This window comes from Podarcis filfolensis (assembly GCF_964270895.1).
Source record: "Podarcis filfolensis genome assembly, chromosome: 16".
NCBI classification, from domain to species: domain Eukaryota; kingdom Metazoa; phylum Chordata; class Lepidosauria; order Squamata; family Lacertidae; genus Podarcis; species Podarcis filfolensis.
The window spans coordinates 28,359,466-28,383,629 of NC_139620.1; the positions used below are offsets into that span (position 1 = coordinate 28,359,466).

The 24,164-nt window shown below is 43.6% G+C and overlaps 2 protein-coding genes across 2 annotated transcripts in view; one reads left to right on the top strand and one right to left on the bottom strand.

Moving 5' to 3' along the window:
- The window catches only part of PI4KA (phosphatidylinositol 4-kinase alpha), a 99,779-nt gene that overhangs the window by 40,068 nt on the left and 35,547 nt on the right, over positions 1–24,164 (top strand). The window contains exons 20-26 of the mRNA XM_083589660.1: positions 15,422–15,530; positions 17,380–17,516; positions 19,351–19,484; positions 20,601–20,683; positions 21,836–21,906; positions 23,365–23,489; positions 23,643–23,724. Coding sequence (XP_083445786.1) covers positions 15,422–15,530; positions 17,380–17,516; positions 19,351–19,484; positions 20,601–20,683; positions 21,836–21,906; positions 23,365–23,489; positions 23,643–23,724 — 741 coding nt within the window. The remainder of the gene's footprint in view (positions 1–15,421; positions 15,531–17,379; positions 17,517–19,350; positions 19,485–20,600; positions 20,684–21,835; positions 21,907–23,364; positions 23,490–23,642; positions 23,725–24,164) is intronic.
- Positions 1,948–14,191, bottom strand: SERPIND1 (serpin family D member 1). The gene is made up of 5 exons (XM_083590320.1): positions 14,011–14,191; positions 8,796–9,679; positions 6,647–6,920; positions 5,169–5,313; positions 1,948–3,639 (listed from the first exon to the last, which is right to left on the bottom strand). The coding sequence occupies exons 2-5, from the start codon at positions 9,661–9,663 to the stop codon at positions 3,448–3,450; spliced, it is 1,479 nt and encodes a 492-aa protein (XP_083446446.1). The 5' UTR covers positions 9,664–9,679; positions 14,011–14,191; the 3' UTR covers positions 1,948–3,447.

The window sequence follows — 24,164 nt, forward strand, 5'->3', positions numbered from 1 at the left end:
TTCTGCTTAGCCTTTTTTAAAAGGTTGCTAGCTAGGAACTGATCTGTTTCCGGAAAGAGGACGAGGAGTGCTCTTCAAAATGGCCACTTAAGGCACATCGTATATACCTGGCATGGGGAACCTGTGGCCCTCCAGATGTTGCGGAACCACAACTCATTTCCTCCTTGGCCGTAACATCTGGAGGACCACAGCTTCCCCGTTCTTGATACATGCTAAAACCCAGCTCAGGCACTGAAGGATGATAGTTGTCGGGCCAGTGAGAAATAAGACAGGATGGTATCCGCATTCTTGGGAGGAATGCTAGATTTTCAGAAGGGGGGGGACCCAAAGCAGCTCAGTGATGACAGAGTGGCCGCAAAATCCAATGTGTCTGGAGCAGTGGGTGAACCATAAAGGTAAAGGTAAAGGGACCCCTGACCATTAGGTCCAGTCGTGGCTGACTCTGGGATTGCGGCGCTCATCTCGCTTTATTGTCCGAGGGAGCCGGCGTACAGCTTCCGGGTCATGTGGCCAGCATGACTAAGCCGCTTCTGGCGAACCAGAGCAGTGCATGGAAACGCCGTTTACCTTCCCGCCGGAGCAGTACCTATTTATCTACTTGCACTTTGACGTGCTTTCGAACTGCTAGGTTGGCAGGAGCAGGGACCGAGCAACAGGAGCTCACCCCGTCACGGGGATTCGAACGCCGACCTTCTGATCGGCAAGTCCTAGGCTCTGTGGTTTAACCCACAGCGCCACCCATGGGGTGAACCATAGGAGATTGCAATAGAGTGCCCTATAAGATGGCATGGCCTGTGGCCTGGAACACAGAATTCAAGCGTTCTGTGCTGCACCATTTTGTTGCAGGTCTTCTTGCTTTTCCAGCAGGGAGATGATTTATGCAGAAGGGGATGGGGAAGCATGCAGTCTTCTTCTGACGAACGTATGAACTCATCTCTTGATGCAGGAATGTGTTTGGGAGCTGATTAGCACATGCAACAAAATAGAAACTTATTTACACATGTGCAGTTGGTACACATTCTCCCCCACCCTCAAATACAGAAATTACTTCGATACAGAAGTTTCATGTATTACATGCTTTTTAGAAATTGTATTTATTAAATATTTCCTTGGATTACAGTGAAATCTTTTTTTAAATGAGTACAGTCGTACCTCAGAAGTCAAACGGAATCCGTACCGGAAGTCCGTTCGACTTCCAAAACGTTCGGAAACCAAGGCGCGGCTTCCGATTGGCTGCAGGAAACTCCTGCAGCCAATCAGAAGCCATGGAAGCAACGTTTGACATTCGGGTTCCAAAGAATGTTCGCAAACCGGAACACTCACTTCTGGGTTTGCGGCGTTCGGGAGCCAAAACATGAGTCACAAGGTGTTTGACATCCGAGGTGTGACTGTACTTGCTTATAGGGCTTTCAGCCCTGTTTCCAGCATGGGTTTCCTCCCCCCATCCTCTTTCTTGCTGGTAACTCCTCAAATTGCTGCCCCAAACTGAGCCCTTTAGAATGTGGTTTTTGTGGCTGCAGCTGGAGAATAGGATCAGTGAAAATTGGGGTCTCCCCTTGAGCCTAGGGCTCTTTTGGACTCAAATCAGAGTTTGTAGCCATCCAGAACTTCTGTATAAATCCTGCCTTTTGGGGAAGAATCATTTTAGGTGGTACTTTGGCTTGCTGCAATAGTGTTGAAAATTTTCATGTACCATCTTTGCTTTGAATAAAGACAGGCATATCGAAAAGCAGGCAAGAAAAGAAAATAATAACTTGCACACACACACACATAGCTTGTAGAGCATCTAAGCCTCAGTGGTTTCAGTGGGACAGATTAAAGCACATGTTCAACTTGAAATGTGTGAGGCAATGTGCTTATATTTAAATGGCTGGTGCTTGAATTTTCTTATACAAAAGTCGCCTTATACTGGCGGCAAAGAAAATAAAACTGCATGCAGCATCCAAATTCAGGATTTCAGCACAACCTTTTATTAAATATGAAATAACTTTCTAATTATGTTGATACTCTCGGAGATAATGGAAACTTTTTTATATCAAGCCTTCTCATAACTCCAGGGTACACTTCTTTAAAAAATAATATAGGAACAACCTCTGCATGCGTACATGATTGCTTGTACTTTAGTTAGGACCTCTCTGGGTTGCATAAATGTCAGTAGAACAACTATGCTGTTCAAAGTGCAGATTTGTTCTTGCTTCAGACAGGTAGCGTAGTTACAGAGTGAAAGTAAGTGTTTGTGTTCTTGCAAAACGATACTGTTTGCCCTATATGGATTCCTCAAATAATGCAGCTGAGTTCATGCTCTTTCTGTTCAGCCCTAAACTGACTTTAATAGGAGAGGAGTATTAGTAGTAGAACACCTGCATGGCTTACAGAAGGCCCCATGTTAAATCCCTGCCATAGCCACTTCAAAAGCATTTTGAGCAGCAGTTCCTTCTCTGTTTGAGAACTTAGGGGAGGCGTGGGAAACAATTGGCCCGCTGAAAGCTGCTGAACTACAACTCCCATCAGCCTCAGTAAGCGTGGTCAATTGCCAGGGTTTATGGGAGTTGTAGTTCAGCAAGATATGGACAGACAGAGGTTCCCCATGGCTGTCTTAGGGAAGACAATACTAGTTAAGAGTAGGTAATTCTAGGCTAGATGAACCACCTGGGTTTAAGGCAGCTTGCTGTGTTCATCTGGATGCGACTATTTTACATTTTTTTCTTCCATTATTGCTACATTTAATTTTGTAATATTTTGTTCAGGGTTACGACCTCTCAGTCTTGGATCCCAACATCCATAAGTGTAAGACTTTTTCTTCTCTTTACGCTGTTAGACCTTCCCGATGGTATATGGACAGCGTCCACTCTCTGCATTTTCATCAGTCAAGCTGATGAGGAATCATGTTTCCCCCTAGGTCTTTGCACATTCTCTCTCCTCACCCACAAAGAATTCATGTAGCATCCTTAAGTTTCACCAAGTTTTAAATGAAACCCAGTTCAGTATTCCTGATGAGTATTTTGTATTGCTCTTGTCAAACATTAATGGTTCTTTTATAATTAAAGTTTAAAATCTCTTTGGCCGACTGGGAAGAACATAGACAGCATCCATTTTTAGTAACTGAAAAGCTGCTGCTGTTAATAATCTGACTTTTTGAAGCTCAGTGGAGCCAATTTTTATTCACCCTTCAGGCGGCATGAAAATGTTCTCCAAGAGAATGCCTCTGACCTCCAGGTAGCTTTGGATGAAACAGAACAGGGTGTTTTTAGTACTTTGCAGCAATATTTCCTCTTACAAATTGTAATTAAACAATATATTGCTGTGGTTTTGATTTGGTAGCCTTACATTTTTCATGCAATAGCACTTACGACTAACACAGACACTTAATTGGCATAGAAAAATGGTTCTATTTAAGACGCATTAAGGTTGCCTAGATGTACCTATCTCGAAAGCTCGCCTCTTCTTTTACAACTTGTTTGGGTTGACGACTCGGCCCATGAAAAGCAAGCAGTTGGTGCGGTGCTCATAGATGAGAAAGATAAAAGGGCGGTCAATAATGAAGCGAATTTGAGCTGAAAGGGGCATGAAGGCTACTGTGGTCACAGACGCCGCTTCCGTGCCTTCTTCATTCACTGTAATTGTCCCCTGGTGATTGAACTGTAAAAAAAGAAGGGGGAAATTATGCAGTAGAAAACCAAACACCATGTCTTGAATACCTTAACTGTACAAAGGCCTGGCCAAGCCACAAACCATCTCTATAACCTTTAGCTCAGTCATTGCTGTGGCTTCCATTTCTTCTGCTTGGTGATGTTTTTGAGTTGTCCCCTTTCTCAGCCAATACCTGCAGGGTTCTAAAAACTTAGCAGGAGGTAAGCTTTGCCTGCTGCAAAACAATGGGTCATAATCCAAGCAGTATTGGGCACCATCATGGCTAGAAACTGATGTATTGGAATGATTGCAGATGGTTGGGGAGCCAGGGCTCCTGAGATGGTTGTCTACAGTCAGATAACCAAGAGCCCAGCAAGTTGCCTTAAACATGGTCTGATTTGAACTTATGCCTTTAATAGAACAGAGAGTTTCTGATCCTCCAGATTTTGGACTCCTATCAGCCCTGGCCATCCTGGGCAATGGTCAGGCATGCTGGGAGTGATAGTCGAACAGCATCTGGAGGGCTGCAGCTTTGTTAGATCAGATTTCTTGCCTGTTATCCAATATTCTCTGCTGACAGGTCTTTCCAGGATCTCTTTTCCATCACCTGTTTGCTAGGCTCACCTGCTTCCTAAAGGTCAAGGCATGAATTGCCATTCAAGTACTTTCCTGCCTTCTGCCTTAGCTTATTGGTACCACATTTCTGATGAAGGGGTGCTCTGGAATCTTGTTGGGTGGGTAAAAGTGGATTTCCTTTGTGTTAGGGAGACTCTGGGCTGCTGGGTGCCAAAGATGTGAATATGAGGGGAAGCACCCAGCCGAAATCTGAGTCTTTCTTCTGCCAGGTACTTAAGGGAAAGCTATTCATGTATCTGCCCACTGACATATAAAGTCAGGGTTGTCTCATTTACTAAATGTTTTGGAAGGTTTGTTTGTTTCTTGGCTATGCACTTGGACAATGACTTTATTTAGACACAGGAAACACCTGCAACAAAATCAGTCATTAATACTTTATCTACTCTGCATTGTATCCAGCTAACCTTTGCTCTGAATAGACCCACTCAAATGAATGGGCCCAAGTTAGCTATGCCCATTCATTTCAGTATGTCTATAATATTTTGGAAAGCTGGTTGCTCGCTTTGCATTTAAACTCCTCTTAAGATACCCTAACCACATTTTGCATGATGGTTTCTGAGATGAAGGTTTTGAGGTTTTCATCCATGTTTGGGTGTGGTTGGATGCCATTTTGAATCAAAATGGCAGACTGAACCTTTCACAACTGCACTTTTTCTGGTTTCTTAAGAATTCCCAAGGAACACTGGGCCCAAGTTTGCATAAAAGGGAAGATGCAAGTGAGAGGAGCCAAACAATTTCTGCATAACCTGCATAAATAACTTTTCCTCTGGGCTCACTCTGAAGCAATAGAGCGAAGAGAGAGGTGCTGACGGGGAGGATGGTTTTGCTCCAGTGTGCTTTATTTTGTCTGTTATGCAATGCCATCCTTGAGAGGATGATCAGGTTGTGCCAAAGCTAGTTACCTTCTCAATGTTGATTCTCTCTTCCGATATCCCAGAATAGTTGCCATTTTGGGAGAACAGCTCATTTACTCCCAGTTTTTTCAGATACTCAATCAAGTCATAGCTCTTCTCCAGCTTAAATTTAGGGAGCATTATTTCTCTTGTTCTAGGGAGAACAAAACAATGTCACAGGCTTCAGTTGACTCAAGCCAAGGGTGCAGAACAGTTCTTAATCCATGTTACGCAGTGTTGGAGCCTCTTGTCATACAGAGTTTAAATTATACTGTAGCACGCCTGCCTTGTACAGTGTGACTAATTCTTTGGTATACATTAGTCTCCTCATTTAGTAACATCCCCTTTGGAGCTGTAGCATTGAGTCTATTGGCTAGATGGATAAGGACAGAAGGGTGTTTTTGAACTCCTGGGCAGGACCAAGGAATTGGAAGCTCTCCCTAATTTCCGGCTCTCCCCCCCCCCCATTTGAGATCATATTCCACTTGAGTTTAGTTGTGCTACATCAGACTTCCTCAACCTCAGCCCTCCAGATGTTTTGAGACTACAGTTCCCATCATCCCTGACCACTGGTCCTGCTAGCTAGGGATCATGGGAGTTGTAGGCCAAAAATATCTGGAGGGCCGAGGTTGACGACGCCTGTGCTAAGTTATTCAGCTAAGCTAGACTCAGAGTAGATCCACTGAAATTAAAATACCTAGTTAGCCATGTCCATTATTTTTAATGGGCCTACTCTGCATAAGTTGAACATTGGATACAACCGAGTTACAGCAGTTTGGCTACGACGGCGTTGGACGGTTTGATGCAGTGATGTTCATCAAATAACACATAGGCTATTCATGGGAGCCAGTGTGGTGTAGTGGTTAAGAGCGATAGACTAGTAATCTGGGGAACCGGGTTTGCGTCTCTGCTCCTCCACATGCAGCTACTGGGTGACTTTGGGCCAGTCACACTTCTCTGAAGTCTCTCAGCCCCACTCACCTCACAGAGTGTTTGTTGGGGGGGGGGGAGGAGAATGCTAGCCACTTTGAGACTCCTTCGGGTAGTGATAAAGCGGGATATCAAATCCAAACTCTTCTTCATATCATGCAGTGATATTAGTTTCTGGAGAGCGACAACTGGTAAACCATAGTTTGTTTTACTGTGATGTGTGAACAAGGCCTAAATGCCCACCCTGTCCACCATTCTGATCACCACTGTGGCCAAATGCCTCTAGGAATCCCACAAGCAAGACCTGAAGGCCTCGTTCACACATCACAGTGAGCCCAAACTATGGCTAACCAGGACTGCACTGCTTCATCCCTGGTCCTTCAGCACAGCATGGCATGATAGGCTTGGCTTAGAACGTTGTCCAAACCCTGAATTGTACCCAATGTCTCTCTACTCCTTAACCATGATCTGTAGCTAAGGATTGATCTCAACCACAATCCAGGTTTAGATGACATTAGTCATTAGGAAAGAAACAAAACCCCGAGTAAAGGAATTACCTGTTAGTCATGCTCTCCTGCCACTTCTCTACCAGCTGAGGAGTCAGTTGCTTCTCTAGCGTCCTCATGCTCGACGGCTTATACGGCAGTACAATCAACATGCTGATGTTGCCCACGTATGGCAACTGGAGCACCCCGCAATCTAGCTCGTGGTCTACAGTGGCCAGGAAATTGGCCTTTGTCTGCATCATGGAAACTTTCACAGTCTCTTTCTCGTTCAAGCGGAATGTGTGTTTGCGTGTCATTTCCACGGGAAACTTATTTTCCCAGGTTCCTGTCAACACAGAAGAAAACTCAATACATAAAATGTAGCTTGGGAAGGAAAAGAGTTACGATTTGGCATAGTTTCAGGTATTTCTGAATATAAAAATATAAGCCGAAAGCAGTATTTCATACAGCTTTGGCACTTCCAAGGAAGGCCGCTATGCATTTTGAGAGGTGGCACACTTTTTCTAATTAACATGTTTAATGAAGACTTCAGCACATGGAGGACAGTTCAAGCAGGGATTATTATGTCCCGCCCGCAAGCTCAGAGACAGTACAAGTTTCTGGAGAGCGACAACTGGTAAACCATAGTTTGTTTTACTGTGATGTGTGAACAAGGCCTAAATGCCCACCCTGTCCACCATTCTGATCACCACTGTGGCCAAATGCCTCTAGGAATCCCACAAGCAAGACCTGAAGGCCTCGTTCACACATCACAGTGAGCCCAAACTGTGGCTAACTAGGACTGCACTGCTTCATCCCTGGTCCTTCAGCACAGCATGGCATGATAGGCTTGGCTTAGAACGTTGTCCAAACCCTGAATTGTACCTAATGTCTCTCTACTCCTTAACCATGATCTGTAGCTAAGGATTGATCTTAACCACGATTCAGGTTTAGATGACACACTGAGTCAAACTGACCCTTGACAAAGAAAAGGGGTGTGGACTCCTTACTGGGAGCTGGCATGTTTGCCTGTTTGGCTCACAAGATCTGGTCTAGCAGGGCTTTTAAGATATCGTTCTGACAAATTGATATGTTTATTAGCTCCTCCTTTTTTAAAAGAACAGCCAGCTCCTTTTCGATAAATAGGTACCGCTCTGGCGGGAAGGTAAACGGCGTTTCCGTGCGCTGCTCTGGTTCGCCAGAAGCGGCTTAGGCCTGCTGGCCACATGACCCGGAAGCTGTATGCCGGCTCCCTTGGCCAATAAAGCAAGATGAGCGCCGCAACCCCAGAGTTGGCCACGACTGGACCTAATGGGCAGGGGTCCCTTTACCTTTTATCAAATGTATTCTGGAGGATACCACTCATAGTTGCTCATGATTGATGAATGCAGCTGAATGAGTAAACTGCACACACTGCTGGCTATATCAATGGTGGAGTCATAAACAGCTAATTTCCAGAGAGGGTAACTGTGTTAGTTTGCTGCAGCAAAAGCAGCTACGTATATTTTGGCACCTTATGGCGTAAGCTTTCGTGGACTAGAGTAGTCTGCTTCATCAGATATATGAAGTGTAATCCTCAATATATATGCATGTGGGGACGATGGGGTGTGTGTGTTAAAAGTTGGAATTAAATGGCAATGAAATACAAAAAGTAAAGTATGTGGCAGTTCATTTAGCGCTTGGAATGTGTACCAGTTTCAGAGCAGTGAAACAGCAGCTGTATTTGGTCTTTTTAACCTTATGTAACCTTTGATTGTTTATGTCCTTAATATGTTTTAAGAGATGATTTCTGTGAAGCTGGCTGAAATGCTGCGTTTAATATCGACAGTTGCCTGTTTTTAAAAACAAGAGGATTGCAGTTTGTAAAACCAAGGCTGATCACTTGTCTAGTCACTCTTTTTTATGTACCGTATTTTTCGCTCTAAAAAGTAAGGGGAAATGTGTGTGCGTCTTATGGAGCAAATGCAGGCTGCGCAGCTATCCCAGAAGCCAGAACAGCAAGAGGGATCTCTGCACAGCGCTCCCTCTTGCTGTTCTAGCTTCTGGGATTCAGAATATATTTTTTTCTTGTTTTCCTCCTCCAAAAACTAGGTGCGTCTTATGGTCTGGTGCATCTTATAGAGCGAAAAATACGGTAATTGCTAGGATTCTGTTTGGTAATCTCTTAGTTTATGCATTTGTACTTGGGTGAAATCACCATCGCTTCGTTTTGTTTCTTTACCTTTAAAGTACAAGCAGTTGAGGACCATCATGATGGTGGTTGGGGGTACGTTCACCAGAGCTTCCTTTATCAGTCCTTTGGTGAGCTTCAGAATACGTTGGTTGGCTTTCGAGATGAAAGTTGGATCTGAGAAGTCGGCCAGTTGAGCCTCAGCAAAATAGTGCCTCTTCATGTTGTTTTTGAATTCACTGAGGACAGGGAATTGTTTTTGGATATAAAGGTCATTGACTGACCTGAGCGTGTAGCCAAAATTCCTCCTGAAGAGCCGGTGAGTGAGTTTCTGGAAAAGGTTGTGAATGGTCGTAATGTCATATTTGGAGCTGGCATTGACAAACTCGGTGAAGCCAAGGGAATCCAACACTTCCTCCTGCGTCTGACCTTTCAGTCCCATTGAAATCATAGCCATGGCTGTGGAAATTCCAACTGGAGCCAAAAGGATGTTCTCTGAGGAGTTGGCTTTGTCCTTCAGACTCCGGTAAAGGTTGAAGGCAAAGTTTGCGTTGAGGATATTGAGGCGCTGGATTCTGGTTTTCCCTTGGAAAAGTTTAAGAATATTCCCTTGTTTGAACTCAGAGGTGATATCTGGATCAATTATGTCAACGTCGTCGTAATCTTCTCTGAACAAAGTTTCAAAGTCAAGATAGTCTTCCTCTTCCTCACCTTCAGTGCTCAAGTCATTGGTCACCGTATTCTCCTGGTGAAACTCGGGCGAGAGATTGGCCACGCTAAGAGTCCCATTGTTGTGGAGCCCACGAGGATTGAGAGACTGAACGCCGAGTTGTTCAAAATGCTCTTGCAAACCTTTGATTCCACACAATGCAAGTGTTACTGTGAGGGAGAAAAAAGCTGAACGCAGCAGCAGCTTCATCTTCACAACAGAGACACTGGAAGGTTCAAAACATCACAGTTAAGACACTCTGGAACTAGAAAGCTTTTAGGAAGCTTGCTTGGGAATCGGTTTCCCTTTGCGGAGGCTGTGATTGGATTGCACAATGGGAGGAACCTAGGAACCTAGAAAGGTGGCTTATGCCAGACCAGACTGTTTGTCCATCGAGCCCAGTCTTAGGGATGAGGGAAGAAAATTCTATTCAGTTTGTATTTAAAGGCAAACCCAGCAAATCCTCGCTTTTCAAACCAAAAAACAGACATCCTTCAAAATTCGCACTCCTTTATATTTTACACTGCAATTCTCCAGCCAAGTAATGAGTTTTCAATTGCATATACTAGGGTGAAGTGTGAAAATTGTATACAAAGATGCATTCTGTGAGCGGAAATTGCTTGCAAAAAATATGTGTGTGAGCCAAAACTGCGCCCACAAACGCGTTTTTTAGGAGACGATTGCGCTAAAATGCTGGTGAAATTTCATTAGGAAAACAAACTCACGAATTGGTGTGAAAATGTGAAGGACTGAATTTAATATCGTAAAAATGAGGAACTTGGAGGACAGAAGTTGACATGTTTATCCATCCCTAAGCCCAGTTTTGTGGGTCCTCCTCCGACCTGCAATAGTTTTTTGGTATTTCTTATCACGCGATTGATGGGATATGCTGGGGTTAGGAGCCTAGATTTTGATGGGGGCGGGTAGGAGGATTCTGCCAGTTGGAGCCAACCCTCCTAGCTCAATGAGAGCTCAGGGAACAATGGGTGCTAGTCATGCTGAATTGTATATATTGAACTAATGAGCCAATGACTTGACTGCAGGCATCCAGTTCATTTGAAATAGAGCTAGGATATCAACATGAAGCCCTTCAGCACCTTGTAATTACAGGCCTATTTTACTGAAATGGGGTGAAGCACAGATGCATCTGCATATTAGCTTTCATTTTAAAAAAACAAACAGACCAGAAATTCAGCATTCACATCTTCAAGGCTCAGTAAGGGCTAATTACTTTGCATCTGCCGAATGAGCAAAAACAAATAATGGATGCTTTTTATAAATTGGAAATGGGGTTTGTTTCCCAGAATATAACACTGTGCACACAGTTAAGCAAACAGCTGATTCAATGCCCAGGAAAACATGAATAGGCACCAATCTCATCGGACGGGAGGGAGACCTGAGCCGGTGGGGGCAGGTGGGGACAATGAAGGGGAATGTCAAACACCTAGTGAGGCCGTGGATTAAAAGTCACTAGTGCAAGATGTTAAAAGGTAAAAAGTAAAGGGACCCCTGACCATTAGGTCCAGTCGTGACTGACTCTGGGGTTGCGGCGCTCATCTCGCTTTATTGGCCGAGGGAGCCGGCATACAGCTTCCGGGTCATGTGGCCGGCATGACTAAGCCGCTTCTGGCGAACCAGAGCAGTGCACGGAAATGCCATTTACCTTCCCGCCGGAGCGGTACCTATTTATCTACTTGCACTTTGACGTGCTTTCGAACTGCTAGGTTGGCAGGAGCAGGGACCGAGCAACGGGAGCTCACCCCGTCGCGGGGATTCGAACCACCAACCTTCTGATTGGCAATTCAGCTTAAAAAAAATAATACTGCAGAAATCTCTTAACTTTTCCAAAAGGTATTTCCTTTATAACAAAAGGTGAGGCTTCCAAGACACAGGCTCCAATCGGTAGAAATGTTGCAAAGATCCTTGTATCAGAAGTGACCCACATCTATCGCCTTGGGCCAAAGTTCCCATAAAGGACTGGCAGGTGGCCCATTTCAGTCAGTATCTTAGGAGACTGCACAGTACCCATAATCCTTTGTGTGCGTCTGACTTGAGGCAGGAATGTACATTGGCCGTTCACAACAAACACAAAAACCAGCTGGAAGAAGGGCACACCTTCCCAAGCAACTATGCATCGAGAACTGGAGTTCTGTAACAGAACCTACAGAGTGCAGTTGTAAAGTTTTGCATTTAATGCAGGCATAGCTATTTCATCCTAGCAGCCTTGTACCTGAGATTGCTTGGGAATGCTAAGAAACCCAAACATCAGGGCAGTTTTGAAAGGTTCAGTCTGTCATCTGGATTCAAAATGTTGTAGTCCAGGGGTCAGCAAACTTTTTCAACAGGGGGCCGGTCCACTGTCCCTCAGACCTTGTGGGGGGCCGGACTATTTTTTTTTTGGGGGGGGAGAAAAGAACGAATTCCTATGCCCCACAAATAACCCAGAAATGCATTTTAAATAAAAGCACACATTCTACTCATGTAAAAACACACTGATTCCAGGACTTGTCTGCGGGCCAGATTTAGAAGGTGATTGGGCCTTAGTTTGGCAACCCATGTTCTTGCACCAGCACGTCCAGCAGGTAGATCGTGATCTACTGGTAGATCACTGGACGTCTGCGGTAGATCATTGGTAGATCACTGGCTCAACATTTTTGCCCTGCACCCCCCAAAAATGGGGTTTTCCTCCTCCCTAAAGAAAGCTGAAAAACTTTGACCTGAACCCCACAAAACAAGGCTTTCCTTCCTAGAAAAAGCTCAACAACTTTGGTAGATTGCAGTCTTTTGGGAGTTGGCCACCCCTGTTCTAGCCAAACATAGATGAAAAACTGCCCCTTGGATCTCAGGAGCTGTCGTGCAAAACTTTGTTATATCTTAAGAGATGTCCAAATTCAGAGTGAGCAAACAACTTTCTGTAATACATATATGCTTCTAGCCAGTGGTAGTCACACTCAGGGTAGACCTATTGAAATGAATGGATGTGGCTAACTTGTGTCCATTGATTTCAGTGGGTCTGCTTTGAGGCAAGGTTATCTGGATACAACACGAAGTAGATAAAGTATTCAATGGAAGTGTTCACTGTGTTTAAATAACGGGATTTATAATAAGTAAGTGCAATGAAGTTAAAATTAATTAGATCTGCCTTGGATGCATATGCCATATTTGCTCAAATGTAATACGCTCCTTTTTTGGCCAAATCACGTTACGAAAATTAGGGTGCACATTGGATTTGATGGCGCGTTTACATTTGACAGCAAATACCTTTTTGGTTTCAAGGCTTTGAAAATTTAGGTGCACATTAGATTCGATGGAACACTACATTCAAGTAAATACAGTATATGGAAAGGTAAGATATAGATAGATAGATAGATAGATAGATAGATAGATAGATAGATAGATAGATAGATATAGATATAGATAGATGTATTAATAAATAGATGAGAAATTGGTGTTAGCTCTTAGAAGGAAGGGCAAGAAGTGTAGACAATCCAGAGAAATTTGTATATGCATGCAAAACTCTGTCTTCCTACAAGTTTGTACACACATCTACACACAGAGAGAAACAAACAATGGTGTTGGGAATTGTAATTGAATGTTACAATCTGCTAGCAGTTTCTTGGGCTGCAAATACCTCTTACTTCCTTACCTTTTTTTGGGGGGGTGGCATTTCAGGGGGTGTAGGATCTTGTCACTGGGAGGGGAGCTGGTAAGCCTTTGCATTTGTGCAGAACCAGTTGTTATTTTCTCTGGATCTGCATCTGTTGAGGATTATTCCTCCCCACTTTAACAATAAATCCAAAGCAGAGCCCAACCTCTAACAACCAGCTAATACATGAATGAATTTCAGAATAATAATAATAATAATAATAATAATAATAATAATAATAATAATTTATTATTTGTACCCCGCCCATCTGGCTGGGTTTCCCCAGCCACTCTGGGCGGCTTCCATAGAAAACCAAAAATACACTAAAATATCACAGATTAAAAACTTCCCTGAAGCCTTAAGATGTCTTCTGAATGTCAGGTAGTTATTTATCGCTTTGACATCCGATGGGAGGGCGTTCCACAGGGCAGGTGCCACTACCGAGAAGGCCCTCTGCCTGGTTCCCTGTAGCTTTGCTTTCGCAATGAGGGAACCGCCAGAAGGCCCTCGGCGCTGGACCTCAGCATTCTTTTAAAAGTATTAAAAGAATACTTTTAAGACCCAGAAGAACAAATATTCTGATGTCCTCTCACTGCAGACCCATTCAACCCCTGTACTAGAGAAGGGTATCAGCTTTATAGCACAATCCTATGCATGCTTACTCAGAAGTAAGTCCCATTGTGTCCACTGGAGCTTATTTCTCAGTAAGTGTGTTTAGTAAGTAAGTTTTTGAATGCTTGCTTGATCCTCTGTTGCAGTAGCATTGCCATTAATAAAGTTGCAGGTGTTTTCTGGTCTTTTCAAGTTATGCCTCTTTTGGGGGTTCACGCATTGTTCTGCCCCGCTCCTTTAGTCCAGAAATAACTTTTTTTAGAGTTAATTAATCTCCAAAAGAGAGAAATACTTCTTACCTCCTCTGTCGCCAAACAGTACGATCTGAAGAGCAACTCAAATAAAGAGGACAAAAATGTTTGACTGTGAACTTTGGTGTATGGGTATGCGCTAAAGTAAATAGGCTGTAAATCAATCACTTCTAAGTTTATCTTGTCAGCTAAAATCTCTCTAGTTCATTTGCCGCCTCTGCTGATTGATCTTCTGCTCTTTCGAATGCTCACATTTTATTTTAGTTTTATACACAAGGGCAAATACCCCCCCCCCCAGATCTTTGCCTTACCATACATTGTGACACATTGTGGGGTCTTTGACAGCTCTTAATGATCTAGCAGGCTAAACCATTGTAATCCATGGCTTCTGCTGGAGTCATAGGCCATTTCATTTTCTTTGGCTGTAATGAGTCATTTTCAGTGGTTCCATTAGGAGGCCCACCAGAGATGATTCATAAGACCAGGAACCAGCATAATGTTCAGCATAGCTTTGGAATGGCATTTCCACATTAACGTCGCCCCAGAATGCATGTTGTCCCCATGACAATGGATCATTTTACATTGATCTCCTTCATGGCAAGTTGAATAAATGAAAATTAGAGGTGACATGCAGTCACCATTTCTTTTCTTACGCAGGGAAAAAGTTGAATCGGGGGAGTGCAGTTTTGAGCAAAAAAAAAAAAAACTGCTGGAGGGATTATGATAAACAGTCTCTCTCTTCCCCCCTTCACTTCTCCTACTCAGATTTTCAGCCACACAAGGCTTCTTTTGAGTTTTAAAAACACATAGAACAATTGTGGGATAGAGCCTAAAACTGGTCACTTTGTTGTGATAAAAATGGTTAAGAGAATGTAAGTTAGCCAAGTGTCCCTTGCTTTTCTAAATTTTGTAGGCTTTTTGATTGATGCCTAACATAGTTGAGCTGTTTTTGATTGTACCTTCTAACTTAGGAGCTACATTTTTAATTTCATAATCACCCTTAACATTTCAGAATTGATAGTGTTCAAACATGGAGAATGCAAGCCTTGGACTCTAAGCGATGTCATGTTGAAATAGTTAACTGTTGCCTGCTTTCTCTGTAGCATCTACAGTGGACGCTTGGGTTGCGAACGTGATCCGTGCGGAAGGCATATTCACAACCCGCAGTGTTCGCAACCCACAGCGCCGTTGTATCCCCCACTACATCTGACGGCTCAGTGGCTCCCCATCTTTTCTGTAGAGTAGCTGCTGCTTGTTCTTAATATTGTTAACATGAGTCCTGCCAGTGGACCACCATAGTTGATGGATTAATGTTGATTAGTATGATCTGCATTTTATCAGATTGATGTTTAGGTGAGAAATCCAAGATCAGAAGTACCAGAATATCTGCATGCATATCATTGTATTTATGTTATCAGATAGGTGGTTAACGTATTTTCCCTTCCATTTACTCTGCTAGCTTACAAGACGCTTGCCACCCATCAAGGAAGCTAAGCCCAGGTTACAGAAGCTCTTCCGTGACTTCTGGCTGTATTCGGTGCTTATGGGATTTGCTGTGGAAGGCTCAGGTACTCCAGAGATTCCTTTTTATTTGGAGAACTGCTTCTCAACAGAGAGGCAGGAAAATATGCCAAATAGCTGCCTGTTGCCACATTTAAAAGTTTTCATTTACCAGCGACTTCACTGCTGAAGAATTATGCTAATTTGTTGTAGCAGCAGCAGCAAGAAATATCATGGCTGTACTGTCCTGTTGTGGTTGTGACAAGAAACCCACAAATGGGGATAGACTGAGCAGTCTAAATTCTATACTGTTTCAGTTTCACTGGCACTCAGTTTTAAGTCCATTGGGTTCTGTCCTGCTAAGTTCTACCCATCACACCTGAACAGGCAAACTGTGTTTTTTGTGTGTGTGTTTTTTGCCTGCCCTCTAAAACCAGAGTCATAATCCAGCTATCACTCATAGTTTGGAGGTCAAATGGTATGGCTTGTGACAAAAAGGAGGAAATCTGATTGGATGAGGGGAGGCGGGAGCATATGAGCCCAAGGCTCAGTCAATTAACACCAAATTGCGACTGCATGCAAACCAAGCTTTAATCTTTTTGAAAGGGTTTCTCATATCCAAATTTAAAAAGCCTAGTGTGACTCAAACTAATTTTTGTTACTTTTACCTTTGATAAAAGTTCTTGCCCCAATGACAGCATCCTGGTTGGACATGGTTCTCTGGTCTTAATGCCCAGAGATGATGATGATAGTAATGATAATAATGATAATAATTTATTTATATCCTGCCCATCTGTGCGGCTCCCAACAGAATATTATTATTATTAATAATAAAAGTGAGAAAATATCAAACATTAAAAATTTCCTTAAACAGGGGTGTTGGGTTGAAATAACGACAGACAGGTAGCGAGTGTCATCTGGGAGGCATCTCTCGAGCAAGTCTCAAGGAGCCTCTTTTATTGAATATTACAGCATTGCCACATACGTGCTTATTGCTGATTGGTTAACACAAGTACAAAGCAAAAGGTTGCATATAGGCATTAATCACCGATAGATTAAAGGCTGGGAAAGGGAGCACAGAACTAGACAGGCATGAAGACCTCCTAATTAAATTATAACCAATGATTAATATAGTAAGACTTAAAACAATTACTAATGATTGATATAGGAAACTTAAAAGAGCATAATAATCACGTCCCGTAGATGTGATCAACTATGCATTAAGAACGGGTCAAAGTACAATGTTTTTCCTGAACTCAATGTGAACTGAACATTCTAAGGTGGTGAGTGAATGTCTTAGTATTAGAACGGTTTGTGCAGCATTATGCGCAGAAGCGAAGCTTAGGAGCAAGACTTCCCATCAGGCCACAGTCATGTATAGAATCATAGCATCCTATCACAGGGGTGCCTTCAGATGTCTTCTAAAAGTCGGACAGTTGTTTATTTCCTTGACATCTGATGGGAGGGCATTCCACAAGGCGGGTGCTGCTACCGAGAAGGCCTGGCATAGGCTAACTCAGCCCTCCAGATGTTTTGAGACTACAATACCCATCATCCCTGACCAGCGGTCCTGTTAGCTAGGGATGATGAGAGTTGTAGTCCCTGAAGAAGGCCCTCTGCTGGTTCCCTGTAACCTCACTTCTCTCAGTGAGGGAACAGCCAGAAGGCCCTCGGCACTGGACTTTAGTGTCCAGGCTGAACGATGGGGGTGGAGGCGCTCTTTCAGGTACACAGGGCCGGGGCTGTTTAGGGCTTTAAAGGTAGGGCCAATGCTTTGAATTGTGCTCAGAAATGTACTGGGAGCCAATGTAGGTCTTTCAGGACTGGTGTTATGTGGTCTCGGTGGCTGCTCCCTGTCACCTGTTTAGCTGCCACATTCTGGACCAGGTATAATGTTCTTTTGTCTCCAAATTTTAGGTCTTTGGCCAGAAGAGTGGTATGAGGGTGTTTGTGAGATAGCAACCAAGTCACCACTACTGACGTTTCCTAGCAAAGAGCCTCTCCGCTCTGTTCTTCAGTACAACTCAGCTATGAAAAATGACACAGTCACTTCTGTAAGTCCTCCCCCCTTCTTTTCAGACCCTCATTAATGCACAGAGTGAATGGGGTGCTGAGATCATAGAAATACCCTCTTGTGTTAATCAGCTCCCACCTTAAAGAGAACAAAGGTGTTTTTTAAAGGAGCAGCTTCACTGAAATCCCCAAGCAGAACTAAACATTATACAGGCTAGCAATGCAATGAGGGGTGTGGATCTTTTGCAGGGGAGAATTGGCAGGAGGAGGAAGGGGTGCTGAACTTTTCTCTCCCAGGACTCTCGCCAATGCTTCCAGTCTTAAAAACACCCAGAGGGAAGGGCCTGTGGGAGAGAATCGGTAGGCAGCCAGAGAGGTCAAACACTGCCTGCTGTTTCTCCCCACAAAGGCACTACTACCTGGCCTTGGTGTTGTCAGGAGCTCGTCCTACGCTCGAGTAGGACCCTGGCAGAGACACATGCCCGACTGGCATGTTCTCTCCCTCCTTCTCATTCATTCGGGAGCTTCAAAAGCTTTCTTCTGCCCGAACATCACAGTGACCGAGGCCAACAGACACCGGCATACTTAGGGATCCACAGAGTCTTCGCAGTTTGCGTAACGGAACTCAGCATTTTGGCTAATCTACGTTTATTTACATACAAACACACACGGAGCACTGCAACATGGCTCCCTCTCTCTCTAGCATCAGACAGCAAAGAGAAAGAGCAAAGGACAGTAGTCCCACTTCACGGAACACAGTAACACAAACATCTTGTCTCTGTCACTTCCAACTCTGTGGAGTCAAAACATACACCGTCATGTGATAGACAAAAATCCCATGACTGCAATCACGGAGCAGGAATTCTAACAGGTATTACAAGGAAGTTATGGGTTTGGGCACCCCCAGATTGCCAGTACTTTGACAGCAGGGATTTAATCAAACCCTGGAAATGTAGTTTGCACAGTTAAAGTGGAATAAGGCACCTCTTCTCCTGGCGCAACAAATCCACTTTAAAAAACAAACAAACAGATTTTGCAGCTTAAAAATGTGACAGGGAAATGCACTGAGGAGTGTGGAGTAAATGTCTGGTTGCAAACAAAACGGAATGGATGCTCAGCAAAGACATTGTATAACCTCCACCAAAGCAAACCAGGGCGAATGTCTGATAAAGAGGAGGTCTGGAGGGGTCCTATGTTAACCTCATAACATGTAGTTCTGCCCCAGGGGTATCAGTTGAGAGTGAGGGAGAGAAAGAAAGAAAGAGAAAGGAAGAAGGAAGGAAGGAAGGAAGGAAGGAAGGAAGGAAGGAAGGAAGGAAGGAAGGAAAGAAAGAGACAGTCCTTGTTTTTCCTGCTTTTGATACTTACCTGTCAAAACTTTTGAAGTTGTAGCAGACGGCAACTTGGTTTTGTATCTCCCTGCCCTTTCAGAAGTTATTTGCATCAATCCAGTTTCCTGATTCCCTCCCCGTATCATAAGCTGTAGCGCTCCTCTGCTTGCTTGTGAGTGGAGCAGTTAGCTGGCGACTGCTTATGCTCTTACGATGGAAGAAAAACAAAAGCTGACACCCCGTGGAAATCTTTCTTTTTTTTGGCAGACTTCATCCTGACTTGTGATGAATCGCATCGAGCCGCATCAGCAGTCTTGCGTCTTGATACTTGTAAGCCAAACACATAGTGTTTGTCTTCTCTCAGGATGTGCTGTGAAACACTTTGAGCACCTTTCTGTATCCTGCAAAAGGATTTTTTTATGCTTCCGTTGTTTTAATTCCCTTTGTATAAAGTACAAAAGTAATGGCTGTTCAGAGGAGTCCTACAGGTTAAGTAACTCATGTTTGGAGTAGCTGATGGTTGTTTTTCTTGTTTTGCTCTAAGGCTGAACTGAATGAGTTACGGAGCACCATCATCAATCTTTTGGATCCTCCTCCAGACGTATCTGCCCTGATCAATAAGCTGGACTTTGCCATGTCTACCTACCTGCTCTCTGTGTACCGTCTAGAATGCATGAGGTACCTTTTTAAGCCCTGCTCGTGATTTTGTAGTGCCCTGTTTGCTTGTCATGTTAAACCAAACCGTGGTTTAGCACGGGCACACAGGCTCTGGGAGACGAGATCCCAGTCATCTTGCTTCTGCCCTGGACTGAGTTAAGCCATGGTTTGGCTTACTGTGCCGTCTGAACCTGGGCTTGTAGTTTAGCTCTCTTGGACAAACCATGGATTGTAAACCATAGGGCAGACCTTGGTTTACAGCTCATGGTTTGTCTGGGAAAGCTAAGCCATAAGGATGGGTTTGGACAACACACTAAGGCAACCTATGGCTTAGGTCAGCGTGGCACTTCAGCAAAATGACTGGGGAGGAATGAAGTGGCTGCCCTCCTCCTCTTAGGGAGCCTGGAAGCTTGTAGTTTTGTGCCACATCTTGGTTTGGCTTTGCATTATGTCCGAACCAATTTCTGGCATTTTATGCACTTTGACTTTGTGCTTTCCCCCCACTAATTCTTTAATCCTTTTTCAAACTGGGCAACTTAATGCAAATGGTTCAGCTGCGTCCCTTGTTTTTCCATTAAACAATTACAGCTGTGTGCAGGGAGGTTTAGCCTTCCTAATCCAGCTTCATGAACTCCCCCTCCAGCTGTGAGCCTTAGTAAAAAAAAGTTTCCAATAATGGTAAGCAAAACAGGAACATTTTATTTTTTTTGACCCTGCCGTGTAGCTGTAATGGGGGTTGGTGGTTTTGCAGAGGTTGTGGCTTGGTAGGGAAGGCATAAGCCTCCCTGTGTACTACTTTCTCTGTTAACAGTTCTCTTCCCCCCTCCCAATCCCTGTGGCTATAGTTAATTAAAGAATAACATTAAGCTGCGCAATAAGCATGACATGAAATTTGACCCTAAGCTGGTGGCTATTGTCACATCTTATGCCAGTGGATGACAAGATGAGTGCAAAATGGAAGGCAACTCCTGCAAGAGTTTTAGCTTTTAGCAGTTACATTTTAAAACAAGGTTCCTTTCAGTTAGAATTCCACACCATGTAAGGAAAAGACAGCTGATTTCCCTGAATGGGCACTTTAAAAAGCCTCCTTCACCTGTATTTCTATGTCAAACGCATTTCTCATAATCTCTCTCCTAGGGTATTGCGTTCAACAGACCCAGATCGCTTCCAAGTGATGTTTTGTTATTTTGAGGATAAAGCTATTCAAAAAGACAAATCGGGTGAGACTGTATATAGATTGTGTTTTACCTAAGGTAGACAGATTGGTGTCTGGCTGTAACAGAATTAAACGAACTTTTACCAGCTTTCATTTCATATAAAGGTAAAGGGACCCCTGACCATTAGGTCCAGTCGTGGCTGACTCTGGGGTTGCGGCGCTCATCCCGCTTTATTGGCCAAGGGAGCCGGCATACAGCTTCCGGGTCATGTGGCCAGCATGACTAAGCCGCTTCTGGTGAACCAGAGCAGCGCATGGAAACGCCGTTTACCTTCCCGCCAGAGCGGTACCTATTTATCTACTTGCACTTTGACGTGCTTTTGAACTGCTAGGTTGGCAGGAGCAGGGACCAAGCAACGGGAGCTCACCCCGTCACGGGGATTTGAACCGCCGACCTTCTGATCGGCAAGTCCTAGGCTCTGTGGTTTAACCCACAGTGCCACCTGCGTCCCTCATTTCATATAATGTAGCATAATTATTGGGTTACCTTTTTGGTGGCTTCCTTCCCACAAGGGGCTAGGTGGATAATTTTTGTCAGGACTCTGGTAGGGAAAGAGAGGTTTAAGCCCATCCCCACACGGACAAAAATTGTGCAATTTCCCTTATGGTGGCTAGTTAAATAAATAAAAAATAACATCCACATCTTATGTGTTTGTTTATGATACTCGTTTGCATCCTGCCTCTTCAGGATACAAATCTATCCAAAGCAACTTCAAATATTTCAAATTGTACCAGTAAAATCATAATGAACAACATCATGACAAATCATCAAGATCCTTCCCCCTGGGCAGTGTGCAGTAGACAGGCTTTTGGGGAGAAGAGATTGTCCAGCAGAAGCAGAAACAGGCCCCCAGTGTTGTCTTCTTCTGCCTGCCTGTCTCCTAGAATCTTTAGCATCAGGCAGTTGGTGGGAAATGGTTTTCATGCAATTAAAGTCACCTTTAATGGAGATTTGAAGGATTTAAAGGACTGGTGGAGGTTAGGCAGTAATCATTCATTAAGTCCGGTGGAAATGATTTTTAGGATGGAGGCGTGAGTGATGCAAAACCTCCCCCTTTAGCTCTACCGAGAAGGAAATCTGTCCCAGAGTTTCAGGAGAAAATGGGTAAGAAATAAGCATAGCCAACATTTCTTTTCTTTTGCTTCCTCCTTTCAGGCATGATGCAGTGTGTCATAGCTGTAGCAGATAAGGTGTTTGAAGCCTTCCTCTGCATGATGGCTGACAAAGTAAGTTAACCAAGATGACAAAACGCCTCCTTAGGTCAACCCAAATCTAGAGTGCTTTTGCAAATGTAGTGCAGAACAGGGATGGGGAACCTGTGAACCTTCGATGTTGCTGGAGTACAGTTATTGTCATCCTTTACTGTGGCCTCTGCCAACTGAGGCTGATGACAACATCTGGACAGACACCAGTTCCCCATCCTTGACTTGGGGCTGCATCCAATTTCTCTGTCCGCTACGAAAGGACCCTTGTGCTAATGGATGGGTGAGTTTCAGCTGTGCACAGCAAAGGAAGCCCAACACAACAGTGGTGCTGGCAGAAACTCCTTGTGCAACAGATTTCACAGTCTATTGTGCAACAAAGCTACTATGCTAAAGCCTTCCCTTGCACAACGTTTCACTGGCACAAAGCGTTTTGCCGGCATAACAAGTCTACCTCAAATTGACTTTAATAAGTGCTACATTGGATACAGCCCTGATGTACTTCCACGTTAAATCCTTAGGCTAGCAGATGGGCTCCTCTGCTGTTGCTCTGACACATTGAAAAACTGTTGCATAGAGACGGCAGGTGGAACTTCCTTTAGCCCTTATTTGAAACCCGTCCTAAAAACCTTCAGAGTGGGTTTCTCCCTGCATTTAGAGCAACGTGGATCCAGGAATAGAGGAGAGCAATCTGAGGGTCAGTTCAGATTCAACAGAGAACTGTGGTTTGGGTGGAACAACAAACCATAGTTTGCTGCTAGCCTGGAAGTTAGGGAGAGAATTGTAGCGTGGTGAGGAAGAAGGAGGAGGGAGCATATGAGCATGAGGATAATTCATATGACACTAACCCATGAAATCGTTAGCTAATAACATGGCCTTGTATTTCCTTAACTTTACGTGGAACTGAAAAGCAGTGTGGTTCTGTTGGAGAGAGATCTATCGATCGCATGAATTCAGGGCTCATTCTTCTTACATCGCAAAGCAATAGCAAATGCTCTAGGTGACGGCAGAACCTTTCTGAGGAGCAAACTTGGCAATGGTTTTTATTGAAGGCATCTGAAGGCAGCCCTGTTTAGGGAAGCTTTTAATGTTTGATGTATTACAGTATTTTAATATTTTTTTTGAAGCTGCCCAGAGTGGCTGGGGAAGCCCAGCCAGATGGGCGGGGTATAAATAATAAATTATTATTATTATTATTATTATTATTATTATTATTATTATTATTATTATTAGAGTACTGCTCAAAATAGGACATTAGGGTTGACCAAGCTGGCTGCTGTCTTGTTGTTACTCTCTACCCCACTCATTAATGGTGCTAGATAAGAGATAAATCCTAATGCAAAGCTAAGTCATATTTTCCTATAACGGTCTTAGACATTTTTATCCAGATATTAGCGTACATAGTATTGTGACCTTAAGCAGTGATTTAGCAATTGTTTTAAAGGAACAACAAAAAGCCTCATGTTCCTCTTACATGTTTAGGCTAAAACGAAAGAAAACGAAGAAGAGCTGGAAAGACATGCGCAGTTTTTGCTGGTGAATTTCAATCATATTCATAAGAGGATCAGACGGGTCGCCGATAAGTACTTATCTGGCCTTGTAGACAAGTGAGTGTATTTTTAAATATGCTGTGCTTATTTTGATGTTCGTGCAACAGCAGCTCTCCCTTGGTTTTGTAATTTCCTCCCTTCATTCCCACCCCCTGTTTTGTGTAACAACTAGACTGATGAGACTTTTGTACATGTCTATTTTGTTCCAAGGTTCCCTCACTTACTTTGGAGTGGAACAGTGCTGAAGACCATGTTAGATATCCTTCAGACCCTCTCCCTGTCATTGAGTGCAGTAAGTATTTTCATATTAACCATATTATTATTATTATTATTATTATTATTATTATTATTATTATATTGTGAAACTCTTTTGTAGAGTTCTTGCACTGCATATGTTGTTCTGCCCACATTTGCTTCTCAGAAAGTTGAGCAGAAGAGATTGCATCCCTTGGGCTGAAACATGGTTCCTTATCCTTGAAATAACTGGCCAGCCCCTCTTCGTTTCCTCCAGGATATTCTATTCCACTTCTCCCTTGGTTTTCTGTTCCTTCCTGCAAAAGATGCTCATCATTGTCCAGTAACTAAGGATGCTCAGCCTTTGTTGGGTTGTTGAGAATGTCTGGGGCTTTTTCCCTGAAAACCTTTTGAATTTTTGCAGATGTTGGGTTCTCCCATGCATGCTGATACTTCCCTCTGGAGTAAATCTTGCACAAATCCAGAGTGGAGTCCCTA